Source organism: Hipposideros armiger, unplaced genomic scaffold, assembly GCF_001890085.2.
Source record: "Hipposideros armiger isolate ML-2016 unplaced genomic scaffold, ASM189008v1 scaffold_599, whole genome shotgun sequence".
NCBI lineage: Eukaryota > Metazoa > Chordata > Mammalia > Chiroptera > Hipposideridae > Hipposideros > Hipposideros armiger.
In genome coordinates, this window is record NW_017731949.1 from 439,757 (window position 1) to 465,611 (window position 25,855).

At 40.4% G+C, this 25,855-nt stretch overlaps 1 protein-coding gene across 3 annotated transcripts in view; it reads left to right on the plus strand.

Annotated features, from left to right (window-relative positions):
- Nucleotides 1-6: 6 nt before the first annotated feature.
- SLC35D2 (solute carrier family 35 member D2) overlaps nt 7-25,855 on the plus strand; it is a 38,201-nt gene continuing 12,352 nt past the window's right edge. Inside the window, exons 1-8 of one of the 3 annotated variants that reach the window (XM_019624682.1) lie at nt 7-181; nt 6,755-6,788; nt 8,749-8,835; nt 10,424-10,491; nt 14,590-14,661; nt 16,010-16,078; nt 20,096-20,198; nt 21,480-21,572. In XM_019624682.1, coding sequence (XP_019480227.1) covers nt 36-181; nt 6,755-6,788; nt 8,749-8,835; nt 10,424-10,491; nt 14,590-14,661; nt 16,010-16,078; nt 20,096-20,198; nt 21,480-21,572 — 672 coding nt within the window. In that variant the 5' untranslated portion in view covers nt 7-35. The remainder of the gene's footprint in view (nt 182-6,754; nt 6,789-8,748; nt 8,836-10,423; nt 10,492-14,589; nt 14,662-16,009; nt 16,079-20,095; nt 20,199-21,479; nt 21,573-25,855) is intronic. The other 2 variants (XM_019624683.1, XM_019624684.1) reach the window with 2 other exon arrangements.

The window sequence follows — 25,855 nt, forward strand, 5'->3', positions numbered from 1 at the left end:
GGCGGGCGGCGGGCGCTGGGCGCTGGGCACTGGACATGACCCGCCAGGCCGACGGCGCGGGCGCTGACCCTGCTTCCGCCCGGCTGCCCTCCGGGATGGCCCAGCTGCTGTCGGCGCTCTTCTACGGGACCTGCTCCTTCCTCATCGTGCTGGTTAACAAGGCGCTGCTGACTACCTACGGGTGAGGAGGGCGCCAGGGTTTCGGGCGGGGTCCGCGGGGGGCGCCCGGCTGCTCGGCTGCGACCTGACCCGGCACCTTCCCGCTCCCGGCGCCGCGCTGGCCCGCGGGGGCTGGCTGGACTCGCGAGGCCCCCAGGGTCGGGGATGTGGGGAACGGCGGGGCTGCCCCTGCCCTCTGTGCACTCAGGCCGCGCCCGGGTCAGCGGGCAGCGGGGACCGAAGGCCGGGAGTCCCTGTGCCAACGAGCATGGCTACGTGCTCCGCACCTTGACCACGTTTTCGCGGGGCCCGGATCTTCGCTGCGTTGTAAAAACCCAACCACAACCTAACAAAGTCACTCTCCTCTGTGATACTTACTCCCCCAGGACACCGTGCAGCTGTAGTTGTGCTTCTGTAGCGCTACATCCGAACGCTTTCAAATGCACCAATGTGCTGAAACAAGTGAACATTTCTTTACACAAATCTAGACGTTCAACAGATGAGTCCTGAGCGATAAGTTCATTTATATTGAAGGACCATTCTCCCATTTCCAGCATGTTCATTGGAAACTGGGGAAAACAATGAGAAGCTCACATTATGTAGTTTTTTGGATGATTGTACAGTACACCAGCAAATTTGTGGTTCCTTGAACCTATTTGTAAGGACTAGAAAATCTCGTTTAATTCTGCTGTGTTAGTTAGCAGCATTGAAAGTGTTGTGGGCTTAGACCCAGCTCCACCAGTTAGTAGCTGTGCCTCTTGGGTCTGTCCTATAGTCAGCAGTTTTTTCAGATGCAAAAGTGGAATAATCACACCTGTGAATTACCTCCCAGAACCTTGCAGGAGCTGTCATAAGTGAGGGCTCTTGTAAACTATGCTGTGCTGCAAGACTGTAAAATCAGCATTTTACGAAGAGTGCAAAGAGACCTCAGTATCTTCAGCCTTCTTATTTTATACTTGAGAAAGCGGAGACCCACATGAGCTAGCTAGGCTGGTTACACTTGTGACATACTTACTGAGTACCTACTATGTGCCAAGCCTCTTCCAGGGAAGCAGCTCTGAACAACACAAAGCCCCTGCTCTGGAGACCCCATGTCAGTGGTGGAAGCAGAAAATAAGTGTGTTTATGAATGATCGAGGTGATTTCAGTTATGAATGAGAGTGCCTGGGGTGGAGTGATTGGCACTACAGCATTCCAGACAGAAGGGAATGTGCTGAAGGGGGCATGTGCTTGGCTTGTTGGAGGAACTGAGAGAAGGTCCCTGTGACTGGAACTGAGTGAGCAAGTGGGAGAAGGCGGGAGAGACAGGGAAGGCAGGATCCGGTCCTTCGGTCATTCAGTAATATTTATTAAGCACCTATTATGTGCCAGGCTTTGTTCTGGGCAGAAGTGAATAAAGCAGATCAAAATGCCAAGTGTCGTGGAGCATCCATCCATCCTGCTGGAGTTCACATAGAGCTTTCTAGTGGATTAAGAAATAAACCGGTAGAATTTTTATTATGGCAGATGTGGCTGTGTGGTCAAGAGAAAAAAAATAGGAAAGGGAGTGAGGTAGGGAGTATGGGCATAGGAAAGAATTCTGTCTCAGTGTGATCAGTGAAGTCTCACTGAGGAGGCGACATTTGAGCCAAGACATAAGTGAGGTGAGGGAGAGTGGAGACAAACATTCCAGGCATAGAAGAGTAAGGAGTTTGGGTGGGAAGGGTACTAGGTGGGTCCCCCGTAATGGACTGGTAGATTGTATAGCGCCTTTGTGGCCACTGTGGAAGTACCAAAGGATAGGGGAGCCCCTGGAAGGAGCAAAGGAGTCACACGATCTAAATCACCCTGGCTGCTGTGTTGAGAGCAGATTTGGGGGGGACCAGAATGGAAGCAGGGAGACCATCAAACCAAACAAATCGTTTTAATTTTAGTCTAAATGCAATTGGAAGTCCCTTAGAAGGTTTTAGCTTGGGAGTGACATGACATAATATGTGTGATTTAAAGGATTTCTTTGGCTGGTGGGTTAATGGTATCGGAAGCAGGGAGAGGAGCTAGGAAGCGATTGCAGTATTCCAGATAATTCTGAGAGCTAGCTTGGACTGGGGTGGGGAGGTAGCAGAGGATATGGAGGGAAGGGATAGATTTGGGATATTTTTTGGTGAGTCTATGGCTGTTGATATTGTTTACAAGGTCTTCACCAGTGTGTTGCAGCATGCTTGCTGGTGTCCAGGGGAAACGCAAACCCTGCCTTAAAAAGAAATTAGAATAACCGTATGCCTAAACCTGGATCATTAAACACATACAATGCAAGCTAATGAGAGAAAAAGAAAACTTGAACACTTAGGATAAAAAACAAGAGAATGCTATTAATAGGCCTGTTTGGGAGTGGTTGGGAGTTACGTCAGCTGAAGTTTGAAGCTCAGTCCCACTTTCTGCAGCTGAGTACCAGTGTACTCTCTGGCCATGATAGTCAGTGGCTCCAAAATACGTGTCTTGTTGGAAGCAGGGAGCAGTAAACACAGGTTAAGTGCTTCGAATATGAAGGGCAGTGTCCAACTAGGAAGAATTATATGAGACTTCTCGTGCTCTAGCCATTCCAGCTTTAAAATTTTGAGTTCTATGATTAAAGGAGGAAATCGAGTTTTTGTCTCTATAACCCTTACAAGTAAACACGGCACATTTCCGTAGCGTAATATACAATTAGAGAATCCTGTTCAAATAACATTGTTCATTCTCTCATCTCAAATTACTTTAGGAGCACACTTTTTTTTTTTTTTTTAGCTGAACCATTCTGCCACCTGTTGGCAGCTCAGCAGCTGCTCAGCTTGGGCCAGGACTCGAACCGCTGTTACTCAGAGCTCACACTCTTGAGCGAGCTCTTAACCAACTGAGTCACTTGGCCGGCCCAGGAGCACACTTTTGAGGGAGGGGGGCAGGACTGATGTGATTTGGTGATAACAATAAACCATAGAAATCTGATCCTAGCATTAGCTGTTTAAGGATAGTGTTGTGTTGTAAGTTGGAAAGAAGGACCTTGATGATTACCTCATTCTCAAGGTCATGGGAGTGTAGCTCAATGGATGTTTTTTCTTTTCCATTTTGAGCAGGTTGTTTCTGATTGGGGAACAAGACTGATGGGTGCTCTAGTTATTTGTTTTAGTTATTTTATTTAGTTTTAGTTCAAATTAATGCAAGATTTTCCTGGTTGGACAGAGAGGTCCTTTACCTGTGAACTGTCATACTGTGTTGGGATGAGAGGGAAAAGCAAGGTCATCTAAGAATCTGTGGCCAGTTGGTCACAAAGGTGCTTCTTGGGAATCAGTTCATGATGGTTGTGCAGGTGGCCGGGAGTTGTTTTTTTTTTTTAGCTGAGCCATCCTTCCACCTTTTGGCAGCTCTGTGGCAGCTCAGCTCGGGCCGGGCATTGAACCGCTGAGGAGTTGTTGTTTTTTGTTGTCATTTTATATTCTCTGTGGCATGCAAGAATTTACAAATGATGCTTAAAAAATGTAGAACTTAGTTGTATTCAGTTCACAAATATTGCTCAGTATTTGCTGTGTGTCTTCTTTCAACGTCCCAGGACTTTACGGTCATTTAACACAGTGGTTTCCAAACCTGCCTGCTAATGTGACTCATGTGGAGAGGTTTTTATAAAAGCTATTGAATCGGAATGTCCATTGGTGGGAACTGAAAGTCTATGTTAAAAACAAAATCAGTTCTTAATTTTCTCTTATTTTGATGAAAACCTGCCCTCTCCGGAAGACTCTGCTTTCTTCGGCACCTGGGATGGAGCTGAATTCTGGTCTCACCCCAGGTGTGGCCAGGTGCTGGGGTTGGAGGCAGGGATGGGAGGAAGCTGGGGGTGGGGGGCGAAGGGGATCTGGTGGCTCCCCACTGCTCATGCTTCGTGGAGACCCCAGCTTTCCGGCACCCTTTCCGTCCTCTCTGTGATGGCTCCTGGGCTCCTGTGACTCCTTTAGTGAAGAGGCCTGGTCTTCTTTTCAACCCGGACTGGTGTCAGCTTTGGAAACTTCAGGATCCACGTGCTGAACCATGGCAGCTGGTCTTGTCCCACTGCTGTGAACATTCCCAGGGCCGCATGCTCCAGGCCCCATGGGGATGGCCACCACCTCTGCGCTCTGGACAGCCCTTCCCACTGGGTCCCAGGAAGAGCAGCTCTGGAAGCCACATGACTCCCTTCCAGCTCTCACCTGGGCTGTCACTTGTTGGGCACAGCCTATCATGTGTCTCCTTCCTCAGTGCTGGAGCCCTACTGATTGTCCTGTGAGAAAAACCACTCTGGGCTGGCTGGTTTGACTTTAAATTGTTGGTCACAAACCTCAACTGACTCTCCTTGTCCTAGAAATGACTCTTTCAGGCTTTCTCCTTCTTGGTAAAGCCTTCCACACCCCCATCCTCCAAACTCCTTTTAGGATACTTCATTGAGAAAACAGAAACCGTCAAAGGAGTCCCCTCGCTGCCTTTCCTGCTAAAATGGAGGGAGCCTATTATTCCTGTGGAAGGGACTGCTCCCCACTTCTGGGCTCCGCTCCCCACCCCTTCCTTCCATGATCCTCCTCTTTCTGACATCAGCAACCTGTCTCCATCAGCAAACAAAAACCTTCTCTGGATCCCAGTGGACCCTCATTTCTAGGTCCTTTCAGTCAGACTCCTCGAAGAGTTGTGTGCACAGACTGTCTTAACTTCCTTGCACTCATTCCTACAAGAATTCAGTTAAAAAAATGGGGGTTATGTAAATACAGAAATGTACAAAGAAGAATAACAGTTATCCACATTCCCGCAACCTAGAATCAATATCTTGAAATATATATATATTTTTTAAAAAGTCATTCAGTTGTGATCATTATAAAGAATTCAAACAAAAGAAAAGTTAGATATATGGATGGATTGGAGACATAGATGCATAGATTAAGTTACTTTTTAAATAAATGGTTCCATAATATAGACGCTACATGTTTACTCATTTATTTATAAATTGTTTTCTTTAATCCAAAAAGGAGTTGGGAAAAGGACTTTCATTTAATTAATTGTTTTTGAGGATCACCTATGTCCCCCATCCCTTTTTATTCTGAAAAGTATCAAGCATACAGAAAAAGGGAAAGCAAAATACAATGAACACCCATATACACACCACTGAGATACAATAATTAACATTTTGCTATTTGCATGTTTCCCCCAGGCCCATTGAAAGTAAGTTGCAAACATTATGGTACTTTACTGTGAAATACTTCAACATACCTCTTGAAGTATGGATATTGTACATAGTAACACTTTTGCTCTTGAAAAATTTAACAGTAATTTCCTAAAATAATCTAATGCCAAATTTATAATAATTTCTATTGTCCCCAAGATGTTTTTATGGTGTTTCTTGGAAATCTTTTATTAGATTTGTATCAGGTATGTTATTTAAAAAACAAAACAGGCCGGCCGAGTGGTGCTATGGTTAAGAACTGGCTTGGGATGCCAGAGGGCCCCGGTTCGGATCCCACATATGAGGGCCAGTGACACTGCCCTCNCATATGAGGGCCAGTGACACTGCCCTCCACAGCTAAGATGCTGAACAACAGCTCAACCTGGAGCTGGGCTGCCGTGAGTCGCCAGCGACGGCATAGGCTGCAGCCCCTGTGGCAGTGGGTTGCCATGGGCTACCGGGTGTAGCCAGCAGCTTCAGTGAGCAGCTGTCCAGAAGCCGGTGACTGATGTGCCTCGCCCGGGAAGAGCGCAATGATGGTGCCAACTTGGGCAGTGAAGCAACGTCCTCCACAACTAGACTGAAGAACAAAAACGACAGCAACTTGTCTGTTCTCCCTCCCCCAATTCCCCAGCACTGTTCCCATCCCCCCAATTCCCCAATAAAAAAATCTTAAAAAAAAACAAAAAAAACCAAAAAAACCCCAAAAAACAAAACAAAACAAATGGTATAATGAATCACCATGGAGTCATTACCCAGTTTCAACAACTTTGTTACATTTATAGCCCTCCTTCACTAAACACCACCATTTCCTCCCAGATTATTTTGAAGCAAATTAAAAATATATCATTATAGGTATTTCAATATGTATTTCTAAAAGATAAGGATTTTTTTGTTTTGAAAAACACCAACCAATATCATTTCATACCTAGAAAAGTAAAAATAATTCCTTAATACCGTAAAATATCCAATTAGTGTTAGTTGGTGTTTTTTGGTGCTATTGTAAATGATGTCTTTAAAATTTTCATTTCCTTTGTGTCTTTCGAATATATAGATTATTTTTCAAATGTTTACCTTGTATCCAATAATCTTGCTAAAGTTATTTATTAATTCTAGTAATTTATCCCTAGATTATTTTAGCTTTCTACCTACACAGTTATGTTGTTTGTTAATATGACAGGACACCTCAAGGAGCAATAGAAGTTTGCCCAATTTAGCAACCATCAGTGTAAACAATGAAAAAGAAATGAACAAATGAAAAGTGAACAAATTTGATGTTAATATTTTATAAATTAAGACTGAAAAACGTCAGACTTTTTAATAACTATCACTATGTATTGTAGACTGTCTTCAAATGTTTATGAGTTGCTAAAATTATTTGTTATTCTATGTTTTTTCTAGTTTCCCCTCACCAATTGTTCTTGGAATTGGACAGGTAAGTGGAAAAAAATTAACCTCTTAATTGACAATTTACATGATGAAATTTTAAGTATTCTGTTTAAGACCGTGGTTTACAAATTTATTCATCTGGTCATGGTACTGTTGGTAAAACAGTATGAAATATTTACACATTTTATTTCATTTTGCAATTTAGGAACAGCTGTATTTATAGGAAAAACAGGTACTTATTTTAATTTCCTTAATGGAATTTATCTACTTTACAGCAAGGGGCCAAAAGATGTAAAGCCTCCAAGACCTGGTGGGTAACAAAGGAATGTGTTGGGGGCCAGGGTGGTGCCTGGAGCATAGCTGCGCCACTTGAAGTGTGTGCTTGCTACTCAGTTTAAGCCACTGTCCCTGAGAGGAAAAGGGTTGGGGAGAAGAAGTGGGACCCACTAGGCCCTTATTATCGGAGCTCCAGAGTTTTTTGAAGAGAAGCAGCAAATTTTAATTTTTACATCAGATCCTTCCATTTGTAAATGCTGGCAATGGATTTCAGTTTTTATGAAATTCTCTATGGGACCAACAAAACATGTTTGCTTCCTGTGGTTTGTGATTTTTGTTCTCAGGTATAGAGTTGAGCTTGGATAAGTTTTCAGACTAACCTGTTTGACTGTTTCTGAAATTTCCCCCTATTATTAATTTGTGGCTTGTTTATTCTTTTGGTCACATGCTGGTGATTTCCAGCAGGGATTTTTTGTCTTGGTTTGCTTTAATTTATATGGAGAAAAAATTAAAATTATGAAAATTATATCTTAATTAAATGTCTAATTGTGAATCTGGAAAAAACTTATTTATATGATTAAACATTACTCTGGTTAAATGTTTTGCTAATAAGGTACTCTTTGCAACATCATTTGAGGAAGAAAAAATTAACAAGGAAATAATATTTTTATTTAAGGTCAAACAATATATTTTTTTTACGTTTCAATGTGAAAATCTGTAGAAGAAAGCACTTTAAAAGATCAGTGAATATGTAATAATGAGTCCTTTGTAATCCCAAGGCAAATAAAATCAGTGGTTTGTACTCAATTAAGGTAAAGCCATTTTGATTTGCAGTTCGTTGAGGGAAGAGGCTAGCAGACCTAATTTTAAAAGTCTGAATTACAGAATATTTTAAATAAGTGTTAGTATATTTCTATAAGAATTATAAAGTATGTCGTAAATACAAACCACAATTATAATTCAGGGTGGGTTTCAGTTATAGAAATCTATCCTAAGTATTAAGTTTAGTAAACTCATTAGGATCAAGGCTTAGAATTATAATCATGTTGTAGGAGTCCTTAAATTTTTGTTTCCTAATGTGGAGAAAATTGGGTAAGTTCTAAAAGTTGCATAGGAAGATGATAGTAAAATTTTATATTTCATAATGATAATCTGGAATGTTAAAAGTATACCTGGTGTGCTCTAGATTAATAGGATTTGAATGAGACATTTTTGCTAAATTGAAGAAAATAAATCCTCTTTGAAATTTTTCTCTTAATTTGCCTTCTGTGTTATAGAAATATTGAACTTTATAAAAAGTGTGTTTATTTGTGGAGTTTGTGTCCCTGCTGCCGCCCCCACACTCACTTTATGGGGGAAGGTGACCATATGCTTAGTACCTGGGACGTATGGACCAGGATCAATGAGTGACCTCACTGACAACTGGTCACTGGCCAGTTTTGGAGACACTGTTCCTTTTTCTCCTCTGTTACTGGTTGCTTGAGCTTCTTGAGATAATGTGTATATGTGTGAGTCTAACTGAGATTACAGTTTTTGCCTGTAGTTCTGATGGAATCTGTAGAGTGGTAAGAAAAACAATTTTAATATTACAAGAAATAGTTATTTTTTTGGAACCTAGAAAGTAGATTTTGGATATATTTCTTTTTAATGAATCTGTTTTCTTTTGATATCTTTGTACCTCAAACAGTCCAGATTTTTTGCTGAAGTTTCTTTTCCCCCCTTTTCTTTAGATGGCAGCTACCATAATGATACTGTATGTGTCCAAACTAAATAAAATAATTCACTTCCCTGATTTTGACAAGAAAATTCCTATAAAGGTATGAAAAGTACATATAACTATGGTGGAAGATGTGAAAATACTATTAGAATTACAAATTGATCTTAGAGTACAGATACATTTCTGTATACACTGTGCTTCCTGCTTGCACTAGGTACAAACTTCTTAATTAAGATTTTGTATCAGTCAGTTGTCCATTAATGTAACATAATAGTAGAAGTGTGTGTGTGTTCTTAGCAGTTGACATTAAATAAACACTATGTGTCTTCTAAAATGGCAAAGTCCTGTATCAGGCATTAGCAAACTTTTTTGATAAAAGACCAGATAGTGAATATTTAGGCTTTGTGAGCCAGACCATCTGTGTTTCAACTATTCAGCTCTGCCATTGTCCCATGAAGGCAGCCATAGATGATGTACATAAATGAATTGGTGTAGTTGTGTTCTAATAAAACTTTGTTTATATAAACAAGAGGTGGGCCAGATTTGGCTTTTGCATCCTAGTTTGCTGATCCCTGTTTTAAGTTTTCATTTTTAGCTTGGATTGATAAAAGCTATGAGTGGAATGAAGAATACAATTTGATATACATAAAAATGCGTATTTTTTCCCAGGGTGGAATTAGAAACATGAGACCCACCATTTCTTCCTGGGAATGTGGAATGACTCTAACTTACAGTTGCTGGGTGTCAGGCATTAGGCCAGACATTGAGTTCTTAGAGCAATCCTGTAGAACAGGTGGTATGAAATGAATCATGATGACATTTTTGGATTTAGGGCAGTTAAATCAGACTGTCAATTCCTTGAGAGTGAGGACCACACATGGCTTGTTTACTGCCGTGTCTCTAAGACCTGGAAAAATGCTGGCTGCTAGCACTGGATTCATCAGACTGACCTACAGCATCAGTAATCAGGGACATCCACAAAAAGAGAAAAACAAAATATTGAAGTATACAAAAGATATTAACCCAATCATCATAGGAAAAATCGGAATATTGCTGGGCTTGCTTACACTTTGTTTATGATGTACTATAATTTTTAAACACTTTAAATATTTAAAAATTGTGAAATATCCATACATAGGGGAAAAGGCATGATACATGAATTTATAGTTGCATGATTACCCTTGTAATCATTACCTACGTCATGAGATGGGATCACAAAATTCTCCTTACCCCAAAATTCTTCTACTTTCGTAATAATAATTTCCTTTTTTTGGTAATTTTCCTAAATTTGTATGCATCCCTGAATTATATAGTTTAGTTTTGCCTATTTTGGAACATTATAGAAAGGGAATTAAACTCTGTATTCTTTTGTATCTTGGTTCTTTCGCTTAATATTAGGATGGTAAGATTCATTAATGTTGTGTGTGGCTGTATTCTTTTATTTTCATTGTATGAATATAGTACTACAATTATCTGTTTTACTGTTTCTAGTAATTTGGGTTGTTTTTAGTTTGAGCACTAGAAAAATAAAAATGTGTTCTGGATTCTGGACAATTTATAGCCATTGCAGGGAAAGGAACTCAGAATGATTTGCTTACTACTTGGGGAGTGAATGTCGCCATTTTCATATGTGAAGGAAGATATGTTATTGTAATTCTAACCAAATATTCTTTATTTTTTTATTGAAGCTGTTTCCCCTACCTCTCCTCTACGTTGGAAACCACATAAGTGGATTATCGAGCACAAGTAAATTAAGGTAAGGTGCAGGATAATGGTTGATGGGAGGTTCTTCAGTCGTTTGCTTCTAACGGTACAAAGACCAAGTTGATGTTTCAAGATATTGCTTGGACTACATAATAGAACACACTGATATTTAATAATTTCAGAAAATAACATAGAATTTTGAGTTTAATTTGATAATGCTTTTAGAAATGTTAAAAGGCAAATATATATGTATATATATGTGTTTATATTCATGTGTGAACATAGAATGTGTGATCGCTACAATTAAGATACAGAGAGGATGATTTATCCAAAATGATTCATTTTATGAATAAAGTTTGTGTAACTTTTGGTTTTATCACAGTTTCAAAAAAGTAGGAGCATTCTGTGTCAGATTTGGTGTAGGTCAAGTTTGGTACAGGGAAAAATAACACATTTTTTTTCAAGTGTAAGCTATATACTTCTGAAATTTGCATTTGCATTTATTTTAGTGTCCTTTGACTAGTTTTTTTTGTTAAAAATCACTGTAAAAAAAATGAAAATGGAAGTATAGAAAGACCAAGCCATCCTATAAATCAGAAAACATGGTGTGAAATATGTAGCCTAATGAACACACATTAGCGTTACCAATCTTATGACAAAGACGTCGATAATGGGAAAATTAAGTTTGTGCAAAGGGTGACAGAAATGGAAGAAAACCTGTTTGTATAATGAGAGTCGAAAAGAGGCAGATAGAAAGTAGACCGGAAAGAGAAGGACGGGTAAAACGAAGAAGTGTGAAATTAGGCCTTTTACACTTGTTTGTAAAGGACAGGTTGTGGTAGTGAAAAACAAAATGTGAAATACTGTTTTCAGTTATACATTTTTAGTTGGTTTGTTGTTTCCTTCTGGGATTAGGACAATCAATTTTCCTTAGTTACCTCAGATTTGTTTTAAAGCTATTGCTGTGTTACCATGTATCCTCTTGGCCTGTCTTGGAGTTCACCTGCAGCTCTGGGGGGTGCCTTCAGTTAACAGTGACAGCTGCCCACCTCTCACATTGGGGGTCTCTGCCTCCCAGATGAGGGCTTTTTTTGGGGGCGTTATCCTATTAGAAACATCTTTAAAAAAATTACATTTGTTGGGATAACACTGGTTAATAACATTATATAATTTTTTTTTTTTAAGATTTTTATTGGGGAATTGAGGGAGGGGAACAGCGCTGGGGAATCGGGGGAAGGGGAACAGACAAGTTGCTGTCCTTTTGTTCTTCAGTCTAGTTGTGGAGGACGTTGCTTCACTGGCCCATGTTGGTATTATCATTGTGCTCTTCCTGGGTGAGGCAGTCACTCACCAGTCACTGGACGGCTACTCACCGTGGCTCTTGGCAGCTCACGCCGGCTGCTGGCCACTCACGGTAGCTTTCGGGAACCCACTGCAGCTCCACTGCAGCCTAGGCTGTCGCCTGCGACTCATGGCAGCCCAGCTCCAGGTCGAGCTGTTGTTCACCATCTTAGCTGTAGAGGGCGCAGCATCACTGGCCCTGATGTGGGATCCAAACCGGGGCCCTGCTGCTCAGAGCTGGCGTCCCAAGCCAACTCTTAACCAATGCGCCACTTGGCCGGTCCAAGGATTTATTTCTTGATTATCAATCCTATTCCATTGATTATGTCTATCCTTAAACCAGTACTGATTATTGTAGCTTTGTAGTAAGTTTTGAAACAGTCCACCAACTTTGTTCTTTTTTTTAAACATTGTTTTGGCTTTCTGGTTTTTCTTGCATTTCTGTATTAATTTTAGAATCAGCTTGTCAATTTCTGGGGGAAAAAAGCCGGCTGAGATTTTGATAGGGATTGTGTTGAAATATTCTGATCCATAAACAATGAGTGTCTTTCTATTGAATTATCTTTAATCTTTTAACAACATTTTGTAGCTTTTAGTGTACAAGTCATACACTTTTGTTACATTAATTCTTAAGAATTTTGTTTTTTTTGATGCTATTATAAATGGAATTGTTTTAATATCCTTTCATATTGCCCATTGCTAGTGTATATAAATACAATTAAATTTTGTGTATTCATTTTGTTTCTTGCACATTTGCTTAACTCATTAGTTGTAATAATTTTTAATGGGTTCCTTAGGAATATATATATATATATATATATATATATATATATATAATCTGCAAAAAGACATAACTTTATTTTTTCCTTTCCAAACTATGCTTTTTCTTGGGTCTAGTTGCCCCGTTTAGAACCTCAAGTACAATGGTGAATAGACCTAGTGGTGAGCAAGAACCTCCTGGTCTTATTCCTGATCTTAGGAGAAAACGTTTAGCTTTTAGATCATTAAGTACACCTTACCTGCTTTTTTTTAAAGATTTTTATTGGGGAATTGGGGGGATGGGATGGGAACAGTGTTGGGGAATTGGGGGAAGGGGAACAGACAAGTTGCTGTCGTTTTGTTCTTCAGTCTAGTTGTGGAGGACGTTGCTCCACTGGCCCAAGTTGGCACCATCATTGTGCTCTTCCTGGGCGAGGCAGATCAGTCGCTGGCTTCTGGACGGCCGCTCACTGTGGCTGCTGGCCACTCACGCTGGCTGCTGGCTACATACGGTAGCCCATGGCAACCCATTGCCACAGGGGCTGCAGCCTACACCGTCGCCGGCGACTCGTGGCAGCCCAGCTCCAGGTTGAGCTGTTGTTCAGCATCTTAGCTGTAGGAGGGCTGTGTCACTGGCCCTCATATGTGGGATCCGAACCGGGGCCCTCTGGCGTCCCAAGCCAGCTCTTAACCATCGCGCCACTCGGCCGGTCCACCTTACCTGCTTTTAAAAGGCAGTATCTAAAAAAATTTTTTTTAAAGAAATTTTATTGAGAAATGATGTGTTTTTCTAGGACCTATCAGCTCCAAGTCAAGTAGTTGTTTCAATATAGTTGTGGAGGGCATTTTTCCAGTACCCATTAGCTCCAAGTCAAGTAGTTGTCTTCAATCTAATTATGGAGGGCACAGCTCCTTGGACCATGTGGGAAATGAACCAGCAACCTTGGTGTTATAAGCCTGTGCTCTAACCACCTGAGCTAACTGGCCGCCCCTAAAAATACTTTTTAAAGTTAATTGAAATTAATAAGACTTTTTTTTTTTTTTTTGCTTGCTTTGATAAACCAGTCTCATAAGACATCTTTAAGTGTGGATATAAAATTCCTAAAAACTTTTCATACTTGGCCTCTGGTAGTGTCACGGTTAATGTGAAACCCCTCCTCAGGTCTGGTTGGAAGAAGTTGACCACTCTCCCCCTTGGTTCTGACTTTTCTTTCCAAGATCACCATCTTCTCAGGGTCACATCAGCAAGCAGGTGAAGGTGGCGTGTTCCAGCTCTGGCAGTTTGTTGGCTGTGCATTGAGCTGGGTGAAAGGTTCTTAAGTATTTTGTTAAGCCATTGGATGTAACCTTATCACATAAAGTTTTCAGGAAAGAAAACCACCAGTAATTCTGTTCACTGGCACACTATTTTAAATATTAATTTTTAGTCTATTTTTCATATACAGAATGTACCTTGTTACAGTTATAGGCTCTCCATAGTTTGTATCCTCCTTGTTTTGTTTAACACTTATTTTCCAATAGTGATAAAGCTTTATATTATAGAGTTATACATATAATGTGTCCCCAACTGGATTTATCATAATTTATTTAATCATTGCCTTGTTTTCTGACATTTGGTTGTTTCTGATGTTTTTCCCAAATACACTGTGGTGAACACGTTTGTGCACATGTTTTTTTCTTTCCTTTGGATTTTACCTAGGATAAGTTTCCCAACAAGAAATAATTAGGTCCAAGCTTAGAACCATTTGATGACTCTTTTGACACATAGTTCCAATTTGATTTGCCAAAGGTGTGTACTAGTTTTAGTAAAATCTTTGTAGTAGTTGGATAGTATGGTGTTTTAAAGAGCTGATAAATGAAAGTGGCATGAAATTATTTAGTCTCCATTTTTAAATTATTTAATTGTGATTCATTAGTAGTATATGTGAAAACTAAGGGTAATTTCTTATATTTAATATGGAAAATTAGTGTGTTAATTAAAAATGTAAAATGTGTTAAAAATTTTTTTTTTGGTGTCTCACATTATTCTACTTGAATCTCTTCTTGACAGCTTGCCGATGTTCACCGTGCTCAGGAAATTTACCATTCCACTTACTTTACTCCTGGAAACCATCATACTTGGGTGATTTTTGTTTTTCCTCGATTCCTCTGGTGTCCTCTTTCCCCTTCTCTGCATTATTTTTACGTAGCAAATCCTCAATGTCTAAGAATTGATTTGAATTGCTAGTAGCAATACTTTATGGATAAATAGTTTATTAACTTAAGAGCAGTCTCCTGTTTTCATGATTGCCTATATGCTTAATGGGTGATTTTTTTCTTTTTAAAGATTTTATTGGGGAATTGGAGGAGGGAACAGTGTTGGGGAATCAGGGAAGGGGAACAGACAAGTTGCTGTCCTTTGGTTCTTCAGTCTAGTTGTGGAGGATGTCGCTTCACTGGCCCATGTTGGTATTATGATCATTGTGCTCTTCCCGGCTGAGGCAGATCAGTCACCATCAGCTCTCGCTGGCTGCCGGACACACAGACAAGCTTATGGCAGCCCACTGCAGCCCCGCTGCAGCCTATGTCATCGCCGGCAACTCACGGCAGTCCAGTTCCAAGTCGAGCTGTTGTTCACCATCTTAGCTGTAGAGGGCAGTGTCACTGGCCCATGTGGGATCCGAATTGGCAGCCCTGTTGCTCAGAGCTCGCGCTCCTAAGCCAACTCTTAACCAATGAGCCACTCGGCCGGCCCTTAATGGGTGATTTTTTAATTGTAAATTTATATTAGTCAAATAATATGTGTTTGTGGTAGAAATTTATTAAAAAAATTACAACCCCAAAACAGATGTAAAACTGTTTCCTAAGCTAGGTGGAATCTACAGTGATTTTGGAATACAGAGGAAAAGTTGTTCTTGTATACATACAGGATAGATAGTGTAGAAAACCAGTGAGGTCCATTCTGATGTGGTGATTTTGATGTAACATCAGAATAAATTAATTTTTATAATGTTGGTTTAAAATTTTCTCAGACATCCAAAATGATGATTCCTGATTTTGCTGTGAAGATTATTTAGCAATGAAATTTGGGTGATGACCCAATGTTTTAAGTCCTGTTATTGAATTTTATCTTAATCTTTGGATGCTTGATATAAGTATATACCAACTAGACCTACTAGCCGGAGCTGTTCTGCATTGTGTCCCAGTGTCTCTCTAGTTGAGAACAGAAATACGTTTATAATTAGATTATGATAACTGCTTGAGAATGCAGTGAATTTGGTTTGACTTACTAATCCACTTACAGATACTTTTTAGTATTGTACCTTCTCTAGGTAAAGCATTATGCATTAGATTTTAGCTATAAAACTGTTAACTGTGTCTATTTTCAGTTTGTTTTAAAAATATAATCCATATTTTTCCCTCTCCTCCACCTTTCCTTTGTCTACCTACCCACCCACCCACGCACTCACCCACCTATTTATTTATTACAGGAAACAGTATTCCTTGAACATCATTGTCAGTGTCATTGCCATTATTCTCGGTGCTTTCATAGCAGCTGGGTAAGACTTTCGACAGTTTGTGCTCAATAACTTCTTTGTGTTTTGACAACAGGCCCAGCCCCTTCCTCATTTTTCATTTTCCATCTGTCTACAGTTGAATCGAGCAGGCTGGAGACAAGTCTGTTGATGTTAGTGGAATCCCCATGTGTTCCTGTGAAAGTCAAACTGGGTTCCAAGTTGGCTAGAGCATTTCTGAGAATATGTAAAGAGAGTTTTAAGATATGAATATAGGTTTTCTTCATAAAAAGGAGTGACCTGTTCACTTTTATTAGTGTCTGTCTTCAATATAAAATATTTACTTGCAAAGTTCTTAAGTGTTTGATCCAGAAGGTATAACAGATTTATAAAGCTCTTGTATGCTGATTTGTTTTGTCACCCTGTGGTGCCTTACGAGTCAGTGTTTCCAAGGGCGGAATACTCTCACTGAATGTATTTGTATGTTTGGGACATGAGCCAAGACCAGTGCATGACTACTGGTTTACTCACTAAATGCAAGACCCAGGATGAGGACTCTTAAGTTTCTGTCTGAAAGCGGGCACTCAGACTCCTATCTTTTATAACATGGTGGTTACAGCATGCGTGTAGTGAAATTGCCTGAATTCAAACTTAGCCTTGCCCCCGTCTACTGTTTCTCAGCCATCTCTGTGCCTCATTTTCCTCATCTATAAAGTAAAGATGATAATAGAAAAGAAAAACCTACTTGAATGGTGGGAAGAAAGAAAAGGTTGGAGGAATTCCAGTTAAACTAGTTTCCTTAACTCATTTAGCAACGAGTTCTGGATCATTAATTGCAAATTAAATTAGGGTGTACGCTACAGAGCCTGGGGTGCCTGAGATCTTCTTCAAGCCTCCTCACTTGCTAGCTCTATAACCAGGGACAAGCTGTTCAACCTCCCTGTGCCCCAGTTATTTCAACTGTAAAGTAGAGATTAGAATAGCATCCACCTAGTAGGGTCCTTGTGAAAAAGAAATTACATAATAATAAACTAGTGTTTACACTAGCAGGTGGCCAAGTTCAACAAAAACAGATAGAGTGTCTCCAGTGCACCAGGAAACAGACAAGAATCCATGCTTTCATGGAGCTTCCGTTCTAGCTGGTGGACAGACAATAACCAAAAGAAATAGACTTGAAAATATTGCACACCAAATGGTGACGGACAGTAATAACCGTTTTATTATTATAAATGTATTTAGGCCTCTGCCTAGACCAAGGATTATTATTTATATTTTCATCTGTACCTTCCTCTTCCCTGGTCCTAGCTGGGGCTGAGTTCAGCTCCTTGCAAGCTGGCCTCTTTAGTGTCAGCATTGTGTTTCATGCCCCTGTTAAGGTGCCAGTACAGACATGAAGCAGCAGCGCTACAGCCTGTTTCACTAGTGAAGACTTTTACTCAAACAAAATCACATGAGTAAAGTAGCTAAGAAAGGAATGTGCTCTGTTGAAAGCACCCCCCCACCCCAACACACACACACACACACACACACACACACACACAGCGCTCTGGGGTCTCCCCTGGGCAGCCTCTTTCTTCTAGGTTTCTTAGAGCTCAATTTGAAAACCGCTGACTTAGAGCCAGCTGAAGACTGGCTTATAAAATGATTTGTAAAAATACCTGTAAGTCTTTGGTGAGGAATGGCACTTCAGATGCCATATGGGTGGAGGCACATTTCCAGAACCAGTTATAGAAATTCAGCTCATATTTAACATATGTGATAGTATAATGAGCTGGAAGGATAGCTGGTATTTCCCAAAGCACCTAACTTATCCTCAAGAGCAAATTTGGAATAGTAATTCTTGACTTCCCCTTTTCTCAGCACTCACAGAATGGATGACAGGTACACTTCTTAGCTGGAAGCCAGCTCTGACCCCCCCCTCCCCCACTCTCACTGAAATGAACTCATCCAAATGCATGTAATTGTAGAATGGACTCAGTTGGATGAGCCAGTTTATGCTGCTGTAACAAACAGCCCCCACATCTTGGTGGTTTAACATGCCACATAGGTTCTGCTCATACTACGATGCAAACCAACACCAGTTAAAGCTGTGTGAGAGCTCTGCTTAGTGTAGTTGCTCAGGGATCCAGGGTGATGGGACCCCTGCCACATAGGGGGCTTCCTTACTCATCCAGTGCCTGTGGGGAGTTGTGCACTGACACTGCAGGCTTTTGCCCAGAAGTGACAAGTGTTACTCCCTCTTGCATTTTATTTGCCAAAGCGAGTCACATATCCAGAAAAAGTTGAAATGGAGTATCTGTGAATAGCCCTGAATGACAACCACAAGGTTAACCGTGAACCTGCTTATTAATAAACAAGTAAATGCCTCGCAAACTTCTGTGCTTTCACTAGTAGCCTAAACAAATGATGCTGGGAACTTCTGCACCACCCTGAGAACTCTGGGAATTTCCCTTAGGCTCTTTGAGGAAGTGAGCAACACCTCTTTTCCATTCCTCTGGAAGCCTGGCTTTTTTGCTCATTCAGTTCTTTGCCATTTTAGGGAACTGGCAACTTTTAAGCTCTGAGCCAAATGTGGGCAGGCAAGAGATTTTGAGAGAGTCTATTTTAGTGAGTGAGCCAGAGAATTCTGATTTATGACTGTCTAAAGTTAATTTACATTCTCGTGAACATATTTGTAGATAATAATGCAGTGGAAGCCTCAAGTAGAATCTGGCTTAATTTGCGTTCAGATTTTGATGTAGTTGTTGCCTCTCTACGTCCTTCTCTTTGGTTAGAAATAACCTTATTTTGATGTTGAGGGGGACCGGAATATGCCGCCCCAAAATATGCTGCTTTGGCTTAAGCATTATTTTGAGCTGAAGGCAGTTGAGAATCAACAGATGTAAGAATTCTCTGTTCTCCCTTTTCTGCCTAAAAGCGGACCATAAATTTCCCTTTGTGAAGGTGTTTTGCTCTCCTGTACCAGGAATAGAAGGCAGTTCTTATCACTAGAGGCGGAGAGTCAGCACCAAGATGAGCCTGCATCAACAGACCTTCCTAAAATAACCCTTGCCTTCCATTCGTTTCCCCCATATGCTTCCTAGTCCCTTTCCTGTAATTTATTTGTCCCTTAAAACCCAAGCCCTCTTCTTTGTTAAAATGGTATATAAGCCCCAGAGTTTAACAGTTTCTTTGAGTTGCACTTCTCTGAACTCCTTACTACAATTTGTGTATCTTTTTTCCTGTTAGTCTGTCTGTTGTCTGTTAAATTTTCAGGACCCCAGTCATTGAACCTAAGAGGGTAGAGGAAACCTCCTTGACAATGTATATTTATGAATTATGACATGGGTCTGGTAATGTCTGCAAGGTCAAGTGCAGGTGGATGAATCATATCGTGGCTTAGCTGTTATTCTCGCTCTCTCCTCCCTATGCCTTATCCTCCCAGACATTTTTGTCCTAGTATTATTTATTTAAAGTGAAAATTAAAGAGAAGATGTTTTAAAAGAATGGGAAGATGGGAACCTTAGCAGAGTTGCAGAGAAGAATGGATCCCTGCTTTGCCTTTTTGCTGGACGGGGTATTGGGGATGCTGGTGGATGATGTGACTGTTTGGGCACCAGATGGAGGTGTCAGTTCCTCAGTTGACCCCTCTTACCCCAGTCACTGCCCAGCTGTCTTTCCAGGGCTGTACCCTCGGGATGGCTCTGTTTACCACAATAAGCAAAGTCACTGGCTGTGTTGGACAAATCACTCCCCTTAGAAAAGCAGGGCTCACCAATTATTACCCCGATTTATCAGTTAGTGAAAGAAAGGGCTTTGTAGTTAAAGAAAGATGGTTAATATCCTTCTGGTTCTAAGCCATTCATGATTAAGCTGAAAGCCACCTGATGGCCTGGCTTTGTTTTTGTCTGGAGGCGAAGCAGAGGAATTAACCATTCACCACCACTGAGGAGGAAAATACGCCAGAGGACAGTCGTTACTAGCATCACAAATGGATTTGATTAGGGAAAGATGAAGCAGGCAGACTTTGAGGCCAAGTCGTGAGTTTCTGAATAATCATCCTCCTTTTGTGTTCTCTCCCAGTTCTGACCTTGCTTTTAATCTGGAAGGCTATATTTTTGTATTCCTGAATGATATCTTCACGGCAGCGAATGGAGTTTATACCAAACAGAAAATGGACCCAAAGGTACCAGATCTTCACTCTTGTCTATGGCTTTTAGCTTTCTCATCTGGCACCTCAAACTACAGGAAAAAATAAAATGCGTTTGTAATGTTGGCATGTAATTTAATTTATATAATATGATCTATAAATCACTAATTTTTTTTCAATGATCTTGTCTACGTAGTTTTTTATTACTCTTCATCTAGCGAAGTTTTGAGTGAAAATTAGATAGGAAGGGAAAAGATGCCACTATTTTTGGGGCAAAGCTGATATATAAAAGGCAAATTAAAATGAAAAGTTTTTTGAGTTATTTTGTTTTTTTTTCCATCATCATCAGTGACCAAGGACAAGTCAGGGATATTCTGAGAGCACCTCCAGCTTGAGAGTCTGGGGACGTGGGTTACAGAGCAAAGCTGGCTCTATACTGGTCATTGTGACTTTGAGCCTTAACTTCTCTAAATCGCAGTGTCCTCAACCTGTGGAATGAGATGATTGGAGTGGATTAATTTATAAGATCCCATCCTGCAGTAACCACCTCTCACTGTCCTGAGGGGCTGGTGGGCAGATGAGCTTTTCTTTCGAGTTGCTGCCTCCAAGTGGAGGCCCCCCCCACCCCAGCTGTTCCGGAAGCTCTCAAGGATGAGCTAGACATACGTTTCTTTGTTCCAAGTTCTTTGTGTTGTGTGAGGGCTCTGATGGACAGGCTTATTTCTATGAGCTGTTTTTTAACGGCAGTGTTTTTTTTTTTTTCTGCACAGCCTTTTGTTTTTAAATAGTGGCAGTTTTACAAAAACAGGTTTGTTGCCTTTTGAGAATCACAATATGTCACTTTCCTTTATGGAAAGCGGTGGAGGAGTGGTGCAGCCACTTTAATGAAAAGTACATTTATGCAAGATGAGAAAACAAGATACCTGGTGTTTTAACCCTGCTGTTCTTTAATAGAAATAACAGGTGTTTTTAAGAAGATCCGTTTATATTAACATTTTTAATGTTCTTTATTTTGTTCCAGATTTCCCATTTCGAATGCATGCTTTCAAAAAAAAATTAGAATGTTTGAGATGGGTGGAACACAGAGGCCATCTATCTCCATCCATTTTATCTGTCATTTTTGTGTAAAAAAGTGTTTATTCTGAGGTTACAGTATATTTGAAGCATTTTACATCAGAAATGTCCTAAAATACTCCAGTATGGAGTTGGTCAGAATGCCATAGTCTAACTGCATGTATACATGGTTATATAAATGGCTCCAGGGAACCTGATGCTTTATGTTTCTAGAATCAAGTGGAGTTTTCTTTGTTTTTGCAGGAGCTAGGGAAGTATGGCGTGCTTTTCTACAATGCCTGCTTCATGATTATCCCAACCCTTATCCTTAGTGTCTTCACCGGAGACCTTCAACAGGTGAGCTGATGACAGTCATTACGTTATTACTTAGCAGCCTTTTACAATTTTAATATTAATCTTTGGTACTCACTGAAATAAAAAGACAAAGGTAACTAGGATTCCATGAATGCAAGATGTCTGATATCCCCAGCAGTACCTTCGGCTCTCTCCTTTCATTGGCGTTTCCTGTTAGACATGCGGGACGGGGCAGGAAGTAGTCATAAGAACTCTGGACCGGAATCTTTTTGGAAAACAACCATGAAAATCTGAGTTTGAGTCTCACTAACGTTGGCTGATGTGGAGAGCCTGGGAAAACTACTTAACGTAGCTCGGGATTTTGATATTTTTAAAAATGGATTTATTTATGACCCTGATTCTGGACATTTTAAAACATACAAAAATAGAATAATTTAATGAACTCTCATATACCCACCCAGCTTCAACTTTTTTGGGGGGATTTTGCCATTCGTATTTCATCTCTCCCCTCTGCTCTCACTTTTTTCCCTCCTGAAATATTTTAGAGCAAATTCCAGATGTCATGTCATTTTGCCTCTAAATATTCCAGCGTCTGCATTAGAATTTTGAGAAGGTGGTGTTCTTTTGGCATGTGCCCTACTCACCTTATGTGCTGCACGCCCGTGAGGGACAAATAAAATGGTAAGTGAGTAGAAAGCTAGGAGGCCCTGCCGGGGGTGGGCAGAGGCCAGTCTCTTAGGAGGGGCACATGTGTACCCCATGACACCCCCTGCGGCCACCTTCACGTGTGCTGGCCCTGCCAACCCTGCTTCTTCAGAAAGGTACCAGCCACGCCACTTGCCTGTCTCTTAAGGAGATGTTTAAGTTCATGTGAGAAACTAGGGTGCTGGGAAAATCCTTGTCCAGTGGGGCCTGTGCCCACAGCGTCAACCCCTGCCTGGCCGGGTGTTAACCCTCTCACTGCTGGACCAGGAGTGGGGGTTCCGAGGGGCCCTGGCAGCAGCTGTTTGCCTCCTATGACAGTATTTCTGTATTTACTGTATTTAACACTCAGTGTGGTTGTATGGTGCACATCGATTGAAACTCAGTACCATTTGTAGGGGTTTGAAGGATGTTAGCTGACTGCGGGCTCCTGGGGACTCCCGGTGTGGATGTCAGGGCTTATCGTTTCTTCTCCACGCTGTGCTGTCTCGCCTGTACAATTCCTCTCCCAGAAGGGCTTAGCAGCAGTGTCCTGCTGGGTCAATAGCAATTTCTATGTGTTTGTATCGAAAACCACCCAGAAACACTAGTTTTGATAAAGGGCTCTCGCTGTGAGCCGGGTCTCACTGTTAATTTAGACCTTTGGAGTGTAGAGCAAGCACCCTACCACCTCTAGTAATAAATGAACAGGGCAGGATATCTGAAAATACATTACTCCCTTTTAGGCTGCCATCAGCTGATTTTAAACCATTCAGTCAGTGACATGACACAAACAAAATTAGGAACCTTTAATGAAGTCAGTCTAACGGCCTGTCTCATTTTATTATTATAGAAAGGAGTTTTTCTTTTGAGGTCCTTGGAGCTTATCTGTTCTGAAATCCTGGTGTTTTATAGCTGTTTCAGATATGTATTTATTTCTAGAAATAGAATTCTAGAAATTCCTAGGAACTCGGTGAATACCTGATTGCAACTAAAAGCATATTTCCCCATAGGAACAATGTTAACAATGGCATAATGACCAGAAACTGAATTTTAGGTACCTTAGGAGTAAAATAGACTAGACATAGCATGTTAATAATTTATAACATTGTTTCAATAGGAATATGTATTCCCACATCTAAATCATTGACTTATAAACTTGTAGCATGGTGCTTTCAGAAGTTGCCACTTCCTGTAATGATTAGCATGAAGAATTATTATACTTCTTTATGTAATAAAAATAATAATAGCTAATATTTTTGAGGACTCATTCTATCAGACATCGTTCAAAGCCTTGTACATGAACCATCTATCTCACTGCATTCCCTCCCACAACAACCCTTAGAGGAGAGGGTAATGTTATTATCCCCATTTTATAGAAGAAATCTAGGCCACCGTGTTTAAATAACTTCGAAGGATAGTAGGTAATAAATCTAGGCAGCTTGGCTCTGGAAACACATCCTATCCTGTAATCACATTTATTTTGTTTGTATATGAAAAGTGTTTCTTTCCCTCACATATGAAAAGCCATAACCTATCACATGCATCTTAGAAAGTACAAAAGGCCTCCCATAGACATCAACTTATTAAATCCTGGTATTCTAGAATATTAGGCTCCTTTTCTGGCTTGCACTGCTGGAATCTCTCAATATTTACCCTGTCTAGCCTCTTCTATTTGACCACGCTACTAGATTTCAAACAGAAGTTCCTAGAGGCACCTTAGAACCCCAGCTGTGATTACTATTCACTGAAGTTCCAGATGAATTGGAGCTAAATTTATTTAAAAATCTATACAAGAAATTATAGTTAGAAAAAGAATATATAACTGTAAGGATGGCCTTCTATAACATGACAAAATACAAGTCATGAAGTTAAAAATTTGACTATATTTTAATTTAAAACTCTTGTATGATAAGAGATGCCAAAAGGTATATGATACTTACTGTCTTCAGTAATAACAAAAATCATGTAGAAAAAAATGAGATGTTTTTCACTATTGACATTGATTTGGTCTGTGTTCATTGTGTGGGAGGTTCAGAGCTAGTTACCCCAAGATGTGATTCTGTGGCATGGCGATTGTCTTGAGCTAAATGCAATTTTAGCTTCAGACTCAAGAGAAACAAAAACATCTGCCCTTCCCTTTAACTACCTAGAAAAACTTGAATTAGGGACCTTGCGCTTAGTAAGAGATTATTAGCCATAATCTCTTTTTTAGCCATCTATGTGGCAGGACAAACTTTATTTATTTATATTTATTTATTTATTTATTTTTAAAGATTTTATTTATTTTTTATTGGGCAATTGGGGGAATCCAGGTTGAGCTGTTGTTCAGCATCTTAGCTGTAGAGGGCAGTGCCACTGGCCCTCATATGTGGGATCTGAACCGAGGCCCTCTGGCGTCCCAAGCCAGCTCTTAACCAACGTGCCACTCGGCTGGCCCTAGGACAAACTTTATTTACTGAACACCTGTTCTTATCATCCTCCAATGACCCTTTGAAGCTCCCAAGGCACCTTACTTCATCCCTAGCTCAGCATGTCTTATATATCTAATCCCTCTTTCTATCTCTGAACCTCTCATGTATGCGGGGCCTCTGACTCTCTCATGTGTGTGGGGTGCCCACCTATATGGATGTATTAAATATGGCTGTTTTCTCTTGCTAACCTATTTCATGTCTATTTGGTTATTAGACCAGCTAAAAGAACCTTGAGGGTAGAGGAAAGTTTATTCCTCCCCCACAATTGAATCAGGACAAACTTCTTCCAATTGGTCACTTTTAACCATGGCTGCCTCCATCTTAGATTGTGAACCAGATACAATAAAGAAGCGAATTTCTGTACATAGGTGTGTTCGTCTGCAATATAAAATTGCATTTTACTTGCCAAGTTTGGTTTGGTTGTACTGCAAGTTCACTGATAAATTAGAACGAAATGTTAACTCCTCTTATTAGTGGAAGGAGCACTTTGATGAGTCAGGTTTCCTGGGTGACTGGAGAGGGTCAGAGATTACGTTTGGACTCAATGTTGACTCACTGCACTGGGGGTTTGACCCCTGGACGTTGGACTTACAGTCAGTAGGTCTGCTCACAGCACCTTGACTCTATCTCTGATTAACAGAGTCAGCAACAGTTAACAGATTAGGCCCCTGGAAAGCACACAATGGGCGAACTTTCTTTAGTCTTTGAATCATTGAATCATAGGTTCAAAGTACATTTTTTTAAATTGTCTTTTTAAAAAAATTTATTAAACTTAAAAATTTTTTTCAATTATAGTTGACATACAATATTGTATTAATTTCAGGTATACAGTACAGTGATTGGACATTTGTATAACTTATAAGTGATCACAGGTCTAGTACCCACCTGACACCATACGTAGTTATTGCAGTATTATTAACTATATTCCCTATGTTGTACTTTATATCCTTGTGACTGTTCTTATAACTGGCAATTTGCCAAAGTACATTTAGTGTATTACAGTTGACAAATAAGGATGAATAATAGGACTTTTTCTGATTAAAAAATCTGCAAATGTGGGCCGGCCGAGTGGCGCGTTGGTTAAGAACTGGCTTGGGACGCCAGAGGGCCCCGGTTCGGATCCCACATATGAGGGCCAGTGACACTGCCCTCTGCAGCTAAGATGGTGAA